The sequence below is a fragment of the Elephantulus edwardii genome, unplaced genomic scaffold, assembly GCF_000299155.1.
Source record: "Elephantulus edwardii isolate Elephantulus edwardi_28Jun2011 unplaced genomic scaffold, EleEdw1.0 scaffold00254, whole genome shotgun sequence".
Lineage (NCBI taxonomy): Eukaryota > Metazoa > Chordata > Mammalia > Macroscelidea > Macroscelididae > Elephantulus > Elephantulus edwardii.
The window spans coordinates 4,058,205-4,072,984 of record NW_006400004.1 but is presented as its reverse complement, the minus strand read 5'-3'; the positions used below and the strand labels follow the sequence as shown (position 1 = coordinate 4,072,984).

Genomic DNA, 14,780 nt, shown 5'->3' with positions numbered 1-14,780 from the left:
GGATAGCTATGAATCAGTTCTGACTTAATAGCAACGAGGGAGCCTAAGTTAGATTCTTCTTCCTCGAAGTGGCTCCCATCGAGTTCAAATCATTAACATTTCAGTTATTCTTTGTATCATCAAAGTTCCCTTTTTACCTCTGTAAGTTCACATTTAAAAAGTGAGATCTCACATAATCTTTTTTTTTGAGATCTCACATAATCTTATTTCACTTTCCATGTATCTTATATTCTTATTTATTGTCAATTTCTAAGTCAGTCTTGCAAACTTAATGATTACCTTAAAGTTGAATTAAGATGACAAACAAGAAAAATAAACAGCAGGAAACGGATTAGATGTTAACTAACAACATAAGAAACATTTAATAAGAGTCTAAATACAACAAAACATTCAAAACTTCAAATGATTGGTTTATAGACACAAATGTGCACTCCAAGTCAAAACAGTATCTGTGTCAACTAAAACAAGAGCGGGATGAAATGAAAATGCTTTCTGAAATATATAAACAAATTCTTTCCTCTAAAATACTTAGCTTTATTAAAGAAAAGATACTAAAAATAACAACGATTCAAACATTTTCTCTATTCTACTTACATATCATAAATAAGACAGTTGTTGATGTAAGATACACGCTGTCACAATCTTTTCGATGCATCCAAGCATTCTTTTATCAGAATAAGCTGTTTACTAGCCAACCGCATGTGGTTGAATGATTAAAATGACCATCTATAATCTATACTTTACATAGTAAAGTATTTTCCAAAATTTGAATGTTTACAGTGACAAAAAGTAAAAATAAAGACAACACAGTAATTCTGAACATGTGTGATTAAGCAGCTTCATAATCATACGAGGCTTCATTGCAATAAAGATAAAGACAGTTCCCTCCATTCTCCACCATAAGTTTCTTTCAATAATATTAACTTTAAATGAAAAATCAAGTTAAAACCAAGTAGCATACTACTCAGTTTTTTAAATCCATGAAAGTATTCCCATGAGGTAAGGCAACTGAGTAATTTGATTGTATTAGACTGCATTAAAATAATTATACTTGATTTTCAAAATAACGCACTAATTGTTATTTTTTTGGAAATGTAACAACATGAGAAGATTTCTGAAACCATGAGTTGTAGTTCTGAGGAAAAATGCTGGCAATGCTGTCATTTTACTACTTACGCACTTTTAGCAAAAAGTGAGCCCAAGAAGGACAGATGACCTCGATAAACTCAAGCAAATACATCCTTAAATATAAAACAAGTAACCTCATGTACTCTTAGTTCTATCTTTAGGTATAATTTCTGTAGGTCAGAAATATGAATAAATGATTGAGAGGTAATAATTAAGGCCATCCAACGTACATAACTAAAGGGCTTCTTCGGACTTAAGGAAAATAAACAAGCTTCATTTTCAATGATCACAGTATAAAACTGATGGTCCCAAAACTGCATGTTTGTTTCAAGCTCTAAAGTCATTCCTTAAAACAAGACTTTCTTTTCATATGAGGCAAGCTGAGTAAGAAGATTTTCTGACATCTATCAGTTGCACACTTCTCTTATGGGAGTGAATGGAACATCCATCTAGGTTCTGTATGAACTGAGAATGACTAGCACATATAAAATTCTAGAAAACAGTATACCACATTTTAGAAGGCACTAAAGCTTCAGCTTGTGCTCCCATAGCCCACTCTGAAAACCAGTTTCCTCTTTTTAAGGGCACCTTTGCCACTTACAGCTGACAAGACACACTGCAATATTTTTCATAAGCTTGGAAATGGCAAGGAAGTTCAAGAAGAAATGATCACTTTATGGGGAGACCCAATCATCCTAAACACTGAATACTAATACACTATTATTAGTATTCAACAGTTGCTCTTCTTTCTGCAACAGAACAGTAGCATACATTGTCAGTTGTTTCCTAATCCATATATTTAAGCATTTTTAATCCATAAAACTATTTAAAAGAAAAAAGACTGTACTAAACAGTGAGCAAAAGAGAACACAATAGTGAGAATTTAACACAATCACAGTAAATGCTGTTAAGCAAATGTTAAAACTTCTTACATACTTTGCACTTACAAGGGCATGTATATATTTGCACCAATTTCAAGCACATCATCAAATTGTAGATAATGAATTTTTTTTAAAAAGTAAAACAATACAAAATTCAGTAACTAGCGTTTTGTTTTTTCTTTTGAAAGCGCCTCCAATGCTCATCACCAGTTTTTATGGATAGTACAAATTTGGATCTTTGATGGTCTACTTATTTGCAATGGTTCCTGGCAAACACTTTAACAAACCACATGACAAGTGTGTCAACCACCATGGAAATGCACAGATTTCAGAAGATGAGGAGTTTGGGTAACATCTGTTATTTTCATGATGTCCATGCGTTATTTTCTTACTCTGTAACAAGATGGCCACAAAGTTATCTAACAACATGAAAACTCATTGGCTCATATTTATATGTTCAACAATTCTTCACTGTTTACATCTTGTTTAGAGAATGAAAAGCATTTATTCCAGCGTTGAGTTTAGAGGTGTATTTGTCAGTTCTATACTGCTTCTGCTTCTGTTTTAGCAGAGAGATTTTCTTCATTTGGTTGACAATTACCATTCTGCTGTACTTTGTTTTCCTCAGTCCTTGGTGCATCTTTTTCATCTACTTCTTTATCTACACTTGAATCTGGTTCTTTATTGTGCTCTTTCTCCTACAAAGAATATTAACGCAGATAATTAGTACTTTCCTCAATAGTTAATAACCAATACATTTAGTTGCTTAAAATTTGAAACTGTTGTTTGTGAATTATTTTTGTGGATGATTTTTTCCCCCATTAACTTTTTATATGAAAACCCACTCTCATAAAAAGGAAAATCTATGGAAATTAAATAGAAGAAATTCTAACCAACTGCCCAATAAATGCTGGTGACTTTAAAAAATGGGATGGATTTCAATGAAAAAAGTGAAATCATTTCATAGATGTCAAAATAGATTTGTAATATAAATACAAAAGAATCAACATTAATAGAATGTGGGAAACTCATCTCTATTCCATCAACTCAAGTATGATGGAGATTATGAGGATGGCACAGGATAGGGCATGGTGCTTCATCACTGACCATGAGTCATAGTTAACACAACATCACCTCATGACAATACCTCCTGCTAGAAACTCTCAAGAGAAACCCAAATTCTGCTCACAACTTAAGGAAGAATTAAGTGAAGATATGCAGAGAGTACCTGACATATATTAAGTGAGTAATAAATGTTGGCTACTATCCCTGATGCTGAGGATAAACCTCGCTCGTAATATTGGTGTTAATAAAATAATATAACTCTGAAACTTCACAATTGGAATAATTTCTAATTACAAACATACTTTACCAGTAAAAAAAAGAAAATGACACAATACAGAGTAAAATATTTTAAAAATAAAAACTGAAATATGAAAAAAAATTCGTTTCTTCTAAAGTACAGAGAAGAAGTTTGGAAATTAGTGAGAGTGAAATGATGGGAACGAAACATGAATGGAAATTATGAGAATGCTGAAAAAAATTAAAAAATGTTAACTAATGTCATTAAACAATAAATGTAGAAATTGTTGACTGAAAACTTGCTTTGCTGTGAGTACTTTCACCAAAATTAGCGTATTTCTTTATAAAAGTTATTTGAGAGATTTGCTTTCTAATACACACTGCATTAAAAAAAACCAGTTTAAATACATATTATACAAAAACAATAACAGACTGTCACGTGCTGAAAGAAACACTGAAGAAGAAAATGGCACTAAATAAAAATTTTTTGTACAATCAATGACTTATTCATTGCAAATACGTTCTATAAGAAACATAAATGCAGGTTATACACATGGATTTCACCTGATGGTATGCATAGGAATCAGATTGATTATATCTGCGGAAAAAACCGCTGGAGAAGCTCAATATCAACTGTGAAAACTAGGCCAGGAGCTGATTGTGGAACAGACCACCAACTACTCATATGCAAGTTCAAGCTGAACCTGAGGAAAATTAAAGCAAATCCACAGGAGCCAAAATATGACTTTGATTTCATCCCACCTGAATTTCAGAATCATCTCAGGAACAGGTTTGAGGCCTTGAACACTAATGAGCGAAGAAGACCAGATGAGTTGTGGGAGGATGTCAAATGTATCATCCAGGAAGAGTGCAAACGGTCATTACAAAGACAGAAGAGGAAGAAAAGACCAAAATGGATGTCAGAAGAAACTCGGAAGATTGCACTGGAACGTAGAAAAGCCAAAGCACAAGGAAGAATTCAAGATACTAAAAAGCTGAACAGAAGATTCCAAAAGGCTGCTCGGAATGACAAAGCAAAATACTACAATGAAATGTGCAAGGAGCTAGAGTGGGAAAATCAAAAGGGCCGAACTCGTTCAACATTTCTTAAGCTCAAGGAACTAAAGAGCAAATTCAAACCTCGAGCTGCTATAATCAACGATGCTTTAGGCAGAATATTAAATGATCCAGGAAGTATTAAAAGAAGATGGAAGGAATATACTGAGTCATTATATCGAAAGGAATTGGCAGATACAGAAGAATTTAATGAAATAACATTTGAGCAAGAGCCTATGGTGATGAAGGAAGAAGTTCAAGCTGCTTTGAAGAAATAGCAAAAAATAAGGCCCCCGGAATAGATGACACACCAATTGACACATTTCAGCTAATAGATGCTGCCCTGGATGTGCTCACCAAGTTGTGCCAAGAAATCTGGAGAACAACCACTTGGCCAATTGACTGGAAGAGATCTGTATTTGTTCCTATTCCAAAGAAAGGTGACCCAACTGAATGCGGAAACTACAGAACAATCTCATTGATTTCACATGCAAGCAAAATTCTACTGAAGATTATCCAAAAAAGACTGGAACAGCACGTCAGCAGAGAACTGACAGAAGTCCAGGCTGGGTTGAGAAGGGGTCGTGGTACTAGGGAAATTGTAGCTGACGTTAGATGGATCTTAGCTGAAAGCAGGGAATACCAGAAAAATGTCTATCTGTGCTACATTGATTATGGAAAGGCGTTTGACTGTGTGGATCATAACAAACTGTGGCTGACTCTGAGAAGAATGGGAATCCCCGAACAATTACTCGTACTAATGCAAAACCTGTACTTGGACCAAGAGGCAGTCGTCAGAACAGAGGAGAGTAACACCACATGGTTCAAAATTTGGAAGGGTGTACGCCAGAGATGTGTCCTATCTCCATACCTTTTCAACCTGTATGCGGAGCAGATTACCCGAGAGGCTGGGCACTATGAGAAGAAGTGTGGCATCAGGATTGATGGAAGATCTATTAACAATCTGTGTTATGCAGATGACACAACCCTGCTTGCTGAAACTGAGGAGGACCTCATGCCCTTGCTGCAGAGGGTCAAGGACTGCAGCCTTCAGTATGGACTGAGGCTCAATGTCAAGAAGACAAAGATTCTCACCACTGGACCAATTGGTAGCATCAGGATGGATGGCGAAGAGATTGAGATTGTTCACAGCTTCAGTTTGCTCGGCTCCATGGTCAACACTCTTGGCACCAGCATCCAGGAAATAAAAAAACGTATCGTGATGGGAAAGTCTGCTGTTAGGGACCTCTCTAAAGTACTCAAGAGCAACAGTGTCTCTTTGGAGACTAAGGTGTGCCTGATACAGGCCATGGTCTTTGCAATCACTTGTTATGCATTAGAGAGTTGGACAATGACTAGGGAGGATAAAAGGAGAATTGATGCCTTTGAGCTGTGGTACTGGAGAAGAGTATTGAATGTACCATGGACAGCCAAGAAAACAAACAGATTCATCCTGGAGAGGGTTAAACCAGGCTACTCCTTGGAGGCAAGGATTCTCGGGCTTCGTCTGACATACTTTGGACATGTAAGGAGAGACAGATCCTTGGAGAGGGACATCATGCTTGGTAGGGTGGAGGGACAGCGCAGGAGGGGAAGACCCTCTATGAGGTGGACTGATTCGGTGACTGGGGTAATCGGAATGAGTGTGTCAGAGGCAGTGTGATTGGCACAGGACAGAGCAGGATTTAGGGCTGTTGTACAGAGGGTCGCTATGAGTCACAAACGATTCGACCACACATAACAACAACATAATCAAGTACATCATTATTTATGTATATTCTAAAAATTTATTCTAGGATTTTAGTTAGCTCTTATTGCTTTCTACTATTGGGATAAAAATAGTCAAGAATTACCAATAATGTATATGTACTTTTGCTCTTAGAATATTTGGGCTAAAAATATTTCTATACAATAAACAACAATCTTGATTATTATTTAAGCCGAGACAATGACTGCTGCTTACTTTAAGAGATGTACTGTTTTTCTCCAACTTTTCCTTTACATCTCTGTCATTAGAACTCTTTCTTGTAGAGGTGGAACGCTCCCTCTCTCTTCTTTCACTGATGTGGTCCTTTTCTTTTTCTCTCTTCTTATCTTTCTTATTTCTGCTTTAATAATAGGGATAATACATGTCAACTTTTAAAATAGTATCTTGGACTTTTAAAAATATTCTTAATACAGAGTATCTAATTAAAATTATGAAAAAAGTAAAATATAAAAAAAAATGTACCCTATCATCCCACCTACTAAAAATACTATGAATTTTAACCTTACCACCAATTAATAATGTAAAGATTCGTCTTCCTCTTTCGTTATAACACATACTTTCAACCTACCTCCTAGGGGATGGAGATCTAGAAGACTTCCTCTTTACGGTTTTTGATGTTCTTGGTGATCTGGAGGAACTTCTGCTCCTCCTTCTCCGCCTTTCCCTGAAAATCAAAGACTCTGATTTAACAAACCAGCAAATGAAGTAAAATTCAAATACATAAAAGCAAGATGATCCTTGATGCTCTCAAGAGAATGGCATTCCTCAGAAGCCAGTTGAAGCTCAAGTCCTTTATGAGCACATTTTATTATTTAATTTTGTATGAGATCAAATTATGAGGCATCTTTTAAAGACTTGCAACCATCATCTAACACTTCATATTAGAAAAGTTAGAGGGTCTTCTTTTCAGGAGTTCTTTTGGAAAAGAATTTCTTGAACAGTAGAAAGAATAGCAATAATGTTGTTGTTGTTGTTATGTGTCAATCAGTTGACTAAAACCCAGAGGGATCCTATGAACAATAGAGCTGAACCTTGTCCTTTCCTGCACTGTGCTCATCATCTCTGACATGCTCAAGCCCATTGTCACAGTCACTGTGCCACTCCATCATTTGGAAGGTTTTCCTCTCTTTCTCTGATCCTAAACTTTTCTGAGCTTTTGGTCTTTTTCCAAGTTTAAAAATAATAATGGGTGTTTTATATTCTCTTCAGTTAAATATTTTCTTTCTCATCATGAGAAAGAACATTTTATTTATCAGATCTTCTGTTAAGGATTTAGCTGCCTGCCCCACAGTAGCATGTTTTTGTCAAAAACGGAAAGGTAATTTAAGCTTGTACGTGAACTTTCTAGACCTAGATTTCTCTCCAGCCTATCATTTCTACTTATATCATGATATATTCATTTCAAATTGAGTATATAACTAAGAGATATTAGAAATAGAGAAAATCTGGGATTTAAACATGATAAAGTAAAAATTAACCGCTTATCTCAATTGTTTTGTTTAGCATATTAAAAAATGATACAGACTCTAACTCATTATTTTTGTAAAAGTAGTCACCTTAGAACCAATGGTCATCACATTCTGAATTCAAAAAATGAGGTATGAGGAGATTTTTATGAAAAGATTAACATATCAAATAATCTGACACAGAGCACAGAGGATTGAGCTCCTCTGGAGTTCTGGAGGATTTGAAAAATACATTGCTATGCCTATGTTCTCCACCTATAACCCAAAATCTAAATAATGTTCAGCTATGTAGTTATGTGTGGCAGATACTAAAAGCATCTTTAGTCTACTCAAGCTATAATTCTGCTTTGATCAGCAAACTCTATTAAAAAAATGCCATGGACAAGTAGACATTTAACAACTAAAAGAGAAGAACGAAGGCTGGATAGACAACAATCTATACCATCAATTACTTGACAGAAGTTATGAGCTGTTCTACGAGAGATGCAAACCGAAACAACTATAAGCTATCATCTTACCCCAGTAACAATAGCAAAATTCAGCGGAACAGTAAACAACAAATGCTGGCAAAGCTGTTGAAAAATTGGAACCCTTATTTATTGTTCGTGAGAGTGCAAAATGGTCCAACCACTATGGAAGCCCATATAGAACTTTCTCAAAAAGGTGGAAACAGAAATACCATATGACTCAGTAATTGCACTATTTACCTTAAAGAAACCAGAACTTCTACCCAAACAGAAATATACACACCCATGTTTATGGCAGTGTTAATCATAATAGCAAAGAGATGGAAGCAACCCAAGTGCCCATCAACAAATGAATGGCCAGAGAAGCTGGGGTATAGTCATATAATGGAATACTACACAACAATGAAAAAACTCATAAAATATTAACAAAATGGGTGACCATGGAGAAAATTATGCTGAGTGAAATATCTCATTCACAAAAGGACAAATACTGCATAATGCCACTGTTATAAAACAGGACCGACACTGAGGGTTGGGGAGAAATTAAGAATAAAGGGGGTAAATAATGAACACTGCATTGGAATGGATGAGGGAAATAATCATTTAAAAGGAATATATGATTAGGTATTATTTGCATGACAACAGTCCAGATAAGAGGTGTACAGCAAAGTGGACTGGGCTGGCGATGAGGGGAGAAAACTGTGCAACAATGAATAAATTTTTAAAAGAGAAAAGCTAATGGGGGAGGAGGTAGAGAGGAAAATGTGCAACAATGAACAAATGGAAATCCATTCATGGAAAGTGTTCTGTAAACTTTCACTAAAATCACAATTTTATATGTGTGTGTATAAAAAAATATATATAGGCTCCATAGTCAACAGTCTTGGCACCAGCAGCCAGGAAATTAAAAGGCGCATTGCCATGGGAAAGTCTGCTGTTAGGGACCTCTCCAAAGTGCTGAAGAGCAATGGTGTCTCTTTGGAGACTAAGGTGCGTCTGATATAGGCCATGGTCTTCGCAATCACCTGTTATGCATCAGAGAGTTGGACAATGACCAAGGAGGATAGAAGGAGAATTGATGCCTTTGACCTGTGGTGCTGAAGAGTATTGAGAATACCATGGACTGCTAGGAAAACAAACAGATTTGTCCTGGAAAGGGTTAAACCGGGTGGGGCTCCTTGGAGGCAAGGATTCTGAGGCTCCGTCTAACATACTTTGGACATGTTGTGAGGAGAGACCGGTCCTTGGAGAGGGACGTCATGCTTGGGAGGGTGGAGGGACAGGGCAGGAGAGGAAGGCCCTCTATGAGGTGGATTGATTCAGTGACTGGGATAATTGGGATGGGAGTGTCAGAGACAGTGCGATTGGCACAGGACAGAGTGGAGTTTAGGGCTGTTGTACATAGGGTCGCTATGAGTCGCAGGCGACTTGACGGCACATAACAACAACAACAACATATATATATATATAAAAAAGAATATATGAGCTGATGTATGAAGAACATGACAAATGAAGTTGATTAGACTTAAGTTCCATATCTTAACCAGTATTACATTATTTTAAAAGTCTTAACATTTTAGAAGGCTGAATAGTGGAGTGGACTTGCAGGGCAGGATTGTGTAACAATGAAAGAATTTTTCTCTTTTCAAAGAGAAGAGCAAACTGGGGGGGGGGGATGTTGGGCAGGAAGAAAAGTGCAACAATGAAAGAATGGAAATCCAAAGTCTCTGCAAACTTTCATTAAAATTAATAAAAATTTTTAAAAATATAAAAAAAGTCTCAGTATTTTAAACTAGAAAACAAAGGTAATTAATGTTTGCCATGTACTTAACAAAATCAAGCAAATGAAAAAGGGAAAACACTAAGAAAATACAACTCTTCAACAAGTTTTTCTTAAAGCATAAAACAGTCTAAACAGATAAACCTCTATAGTAATATTTCCAGTATCTATTGCACAGGATTTGGGAATATAGTTAGAAATGAATAAAAATGGCTGAACTTTTTTAAAATTAAAGGATGTATTTCAGCAAAGAGATGCAGCCCTGCATGTGCTCACCAAGTTGTGCCAAGAAATCTGGAGGAAAACTACTTGGCCAACTGATTAAAGAGATCCATATTTATTCCCATTTCAAAAAAATGACCCGAGAATATGGAAATTATCGAACAAAATGACTAACACAGGAGCTAAATCTTTCTGAAGATTATCCAGAAAAGACTTGAACAGTACACTGACAGAGAACTACCAGAAATACAAGTGGGTTTAGAAGAGGTTGTGGCACTAGGGACATTATTGCCAATGTCAGCTGGATAATGGAAGAAATCAAAGAGTACCAGAGGAATGACTATCTGTGTTTCATTAACTACGCAAAGGGATCTGACTGTATGGATAATAATAAATTGTGGCTAACCTTGAGGAAAACGGAAATCCCAGAATACTTGATCATGCCTTTACAAAGTCTATAGTTGGACCAAGCAGCAGTCCTCAGAACAGTGCAAGGAAGTACTACATGGTTCACAATCAGTAAAGGAGTGAGGCAGGGATGCATCCTGTTTTCATACCTTTTCAATCTATATGCAGAACAGATCATTCAAGAAGCAGGGCTTTATGAAGAGGAGTGTGGCACCAAGAATGGAGGAAGACTCATTAACAACCTATGCTATGCAGAAGGCTTGCTACAAAAGGTCAAAGACTATAGTCTTCAATATGGATTGAAGCTCAACATCAAGAAACAAAGATTCTCACCACTGAGCCAAGTGGCAGAACCATAACAGACAGAGAAGAGATTGAGGTTGTTGGCAATTGCAGCTTGCTTGGATCCACAATCAACACTCTTTACCACCAGCAGTCCAGAAATCAAAAGACGAATTGCACTGGGAAAATGTGCTGTCATGAACCTCTCCAGAGTGATGAAGAGCAACAATGTCAGTCTAGATACAAAGGTGCGCCTAATCCAGGCTATGGTCTTGTTATGCTTCAGAGAGTTGGACAATGACTAAAGATGACAGAAGAATAGATGCTTTCGAGTTGGGGTGCTGGAGAAGAGTATTGAACGTACTATGGACTTCCAAGAAAACAAACAGGTATGTCTTGGAAAGGGTGAACTAAGTCTCTCCTTGGAGGATAGGATTTTGAAGTTCTGCCTCACTTATTTGGGCACATGGCCAGGAGAGATCGGTTCTGGGAGAAGGACATCACGCTCAGAAGGGTGGACGGACAGCACAGGAGTGGAAGATTGATTGATACAGTAACTGGAGAAAAGAGGTTGTGTGTCAGAATTAGTGAGTCTGGCTCAAGACAAGGAAGGGTTCCAGAGGTGCTATATATACATCGCCGGCGACTCAATTACACATAACAATAACATACTATGACAGGTTTTGGAAGCAAGAATGGCATCTACTTCCTAAATAACATGCCTCCGGAAACATATGAACTCTGATAAATGTTGATCACTGTAGAGGGGCAGCAGGCCTTTTGTTCACAGGGTTACTATGAGTGGTGGTCAACTGGAAGGCAATAAACAACAATAGTCCTTGAAAAAGTTAACATTTCAAAGTCAGCAGAAAAAGTAAATTCAAGTTAACAAAAAAGAATCAAGATAATTTTTGTTGCTTTTAAGCATAATGTTTATCGAATAAAGCTATGGCATATGGGATACAGAATAAAGAAATTGTGCAGTAAAAATGGGAGTCCTTAAGACTCAATTGCTACCATGTCAAATAAAGTCAGTCATTTTTATATTGGTTCAATGTGGTGAAATCTGGCAAAAGTCTACTTTCATCATCATTTAACATATCTTGAAGTTTATACTATGAGACAATTTTAAAAAGTAAATAAGTATGTTGTTGTTGGGTGCTGTCAAGTTGGGTATGACTTGCAGTGCCCCTATGAACAACTGATCTGAACTCTGTCTTATCCTGTGATATTTTTAAGAGTGATATATTTGAGTCCACTGCTACATTCACTGTTGTCAATTCACCTCATAGAGTTCTCCTCTTTCTCTGACCTTCCACCTTTTCAATAATGATGTCCCTTTCCAAGAGGTGGCCTTTCCTACGCACATGTCCAAAGCATTTAAGATGAAGCTTCACTTTCTTTGCCTCCAAGGAACACTCAGGTTGTACTTTTCCAAGACATATCTGTTTGTTCTTCAGACAGTTCATGGAATATTCCAACACCACCACTCAGAGGTATAAATTCTTGTTCTGTCATCCTTGTTCATTGGCCAGCTCTTGGATAAATATCAAGTGGCTGAAAACACCATGGCCTGAAATCAGGTGCACCTTAGTCTTCAAACTGACCTCACTGATCCTCAATAATATGGAGAAGTCCCTGACAGCAGACTTTCCCAGTGCAATATGTCTCCTACTCTGCTGACTGATGGCTAAGGGTGTTGACTGTGGATCTAAGCAAAAGGACAGCATTGGCAATTTCAATTATTTCTCTATCTATCATCATGATGTTGCCTAACAACAGTGGAGAAGGTTTTTGTTCTCTTGATTTCAGGTGTAATCCTTATTGAAGGCTGCAGTCTTGATTTCAGGTGTAATCCTTATTGAATGCTGCAGTCTTTGATCTTCTGCAGCAAGTACCTCAAGTCCTCCTCTCTTTCAACAAGCAAGGTTGTGTCATCTGCATAATTCAAGTTGTATATGAATCTTCGTCCAATTCTGATGTTACACTGAGTTCAGCTTCTTGAATTCTTTGCTCAGCATACAGACTGAGTACATATGGAGAAATAATACAACCCTGACACACCCTTCTTGGTTTTAAACCATGGAGTACTATTGTTCAGACAACAGCTTCTGGTCAAGGTACAGGTTTTGCAGGAGCATAATTTAAGTGTTCTGGGATTCCCATTCTTCTCAGCGTTAGCCATAATTTGTTAAGATTCATACAAATGCCTTTGCTTGGTCATGAAAACACAGGCATTCTTCTGGTATTCTCTGCTGTCAGTCAGGATCCATCTGACATCAATAATGCTATCCCAGGTGTGACAACCTCTTCTAAACACACCTTGAACTTTTGGTACTTCTTTCAACGTATTGTTCTAACCAATTTTTAATAATCTTCATCAAGATTTTGAATGCATGTGATATTGTTTTGTAATTTCTACATTTTGTTGGTTCACTTTTCTTGAGAATGGGAACAAAAATATATTTCTTCTAGGCAGCTGGCCAAGAAGCTGTCCTCCAAATTTCCTGGCATAAACTGGGGAGCATGTCCAGAGCTGTGCTTGCTAGTTGAAACATGCTTACTGGTAGTCCACTGATTCCTGGGACCTTATCTTTGTCAATGCTTTCAGCACAGCCTGAGTTTTAAGTATCACTGGCTCTTATTCATGTAGCACTTCTTGAAATTCTGTGTCAATCAATTTCTTTTTTTTTAATACAGTGACTTTTTTTTCAATCTTCTTTGAATGCTTCCTGGATTGTCCAAGATTTTGCCTACAGCATTTCTCATTATTCCAAGTCAAGGCTAGATTTTGTTTTACAGCTCTTTCAACTTGAGAAACATCAAGCAAGCTCTTCCCTTTTTATTCTCCAATTTCAGCTCTCTTCACATTCCTCTATAATACTTTGTCTTCTCAAGCTGCCCTTAGAAATCTATTCAGCTCTTTTAGCTCAGTATCTCTTCCCTTTGTCTTCTTGACATTCTAGGGATATTTTCAGAGTGTCTACCGACATCCATTTTGGTTTTTTCTTTCTCCTTTGTCTTTACTAATCTTCATGGATGATATTCTTCCTACCATCCCATAATTCACTTGGTCTTCAATCACTGGTATTCAACATCTCAAATCTAAAGAAGATTTTTAAATTCAAGTGGAATAGACTCAAGGTTGAATTTTGGTTCTGTGGACTTCTTGCACATAAGTAATTAATGGTTTATTCCACAGTGAGCACACAGCCTGATTGTGACTGCTGATATCATTAAATTTTTCCAAGGATTTTTCCATTGATAGTCAGTATGTTCCTGTGCAGTCCATCAGGTGAGGTTCATGTGTAAAGGTGCTGTTTCTGTTTGTTTTTGTTTTGTTTTTTAAAAAGCACTTGTGGATAAATGATTCCATATAGAAAATTCAAGCATTCAATTTTGAGCTTCATTTCTGTCATTGAGTCTGTACTTCCCAACTACTATTCCTTCTTCATTGTTTCCAAATTTTGAATTCTAGTCATTAATAATTATTAATCCATCTTGATTGCATATTTGCAGACATTCTCAATTTCCTCTTCTTTGGCTTTAGTGGTTGGTGTGTCTATCTGAGTAACAGTCATATTAACAAGTCTTCCTTTTACTGTATGGATAGTATCCTATCACTAACAATACAGTACACCAGGATAGAACTTCAAACTGTCTTTTGAACTATTAATGAATTACCATTCTTAGTTTTACATTCCTGGCATAGTAAAGCTGTGAGCCTTAGATGGCTCGAGCACCCACCCGAGGCCCCATCCTGCCACATTATATGGGCCCTAAACCATAACATTCATATGTCTTATTTGCTGCAAAAAGGTATAATACCAAGCTGTCAATTTGTTGTATTAAGGAATTGATTTGCATGTTGCAAATGACTTTATAGGGCGCTCTGGTGGCCTAGTGGTAAGAAGCTGCACTTGCAATTCCTAAGGCACACAGTTCAAATCCAACAGCTGCTCTGCAGAAGGATTTGCAATCTCCTCCTGTGAGATTAACTGCCTCTGAAACCCACTGGAG

The 14,780-nt window shown here is 36.9% G+C and overlaps 1 protein-coding gene across 2 annotated transcripts in view; it reads right to left on the bottom strand.

Annotated features, from left to right (window-relative positions):
• Window positions 1-886: 886 nt before the first annotated feature.
• The window catches only part of SREK1 (splicing regulatory glutamine/lysine-rich protein 1), an 84,029-nt gene continuing 70,135 nt past the window's right edge, over window positions 887-14,780 (bottom strand). Inside the window, exons 10-12 of one of the 2 annotated variants that reach the window (XM_006899375.1) lie at window positions 6,704-6,799; window positions 6,331-6,475; window positions 887-2,707 (exon numbers count right to left, since the gene is read on the bottom strand). In XM_006899375.1, the coding sequence (XP_006899437.1) occupies window positions 2,552-2,707; window positions 6,331-6,475; window positions 6,704-6,799 (397 nt within the window). In that variant the 3' untranslated portion in view covers window positions 887-2,551. The remainder of the gene's footprint in view (window positions 2,708-6,330; window positions 6,476-6,703; window positions 6,800-14,780) is intronic. The other variant, XM_006899376.1, reaches the window with a different exon arrangement.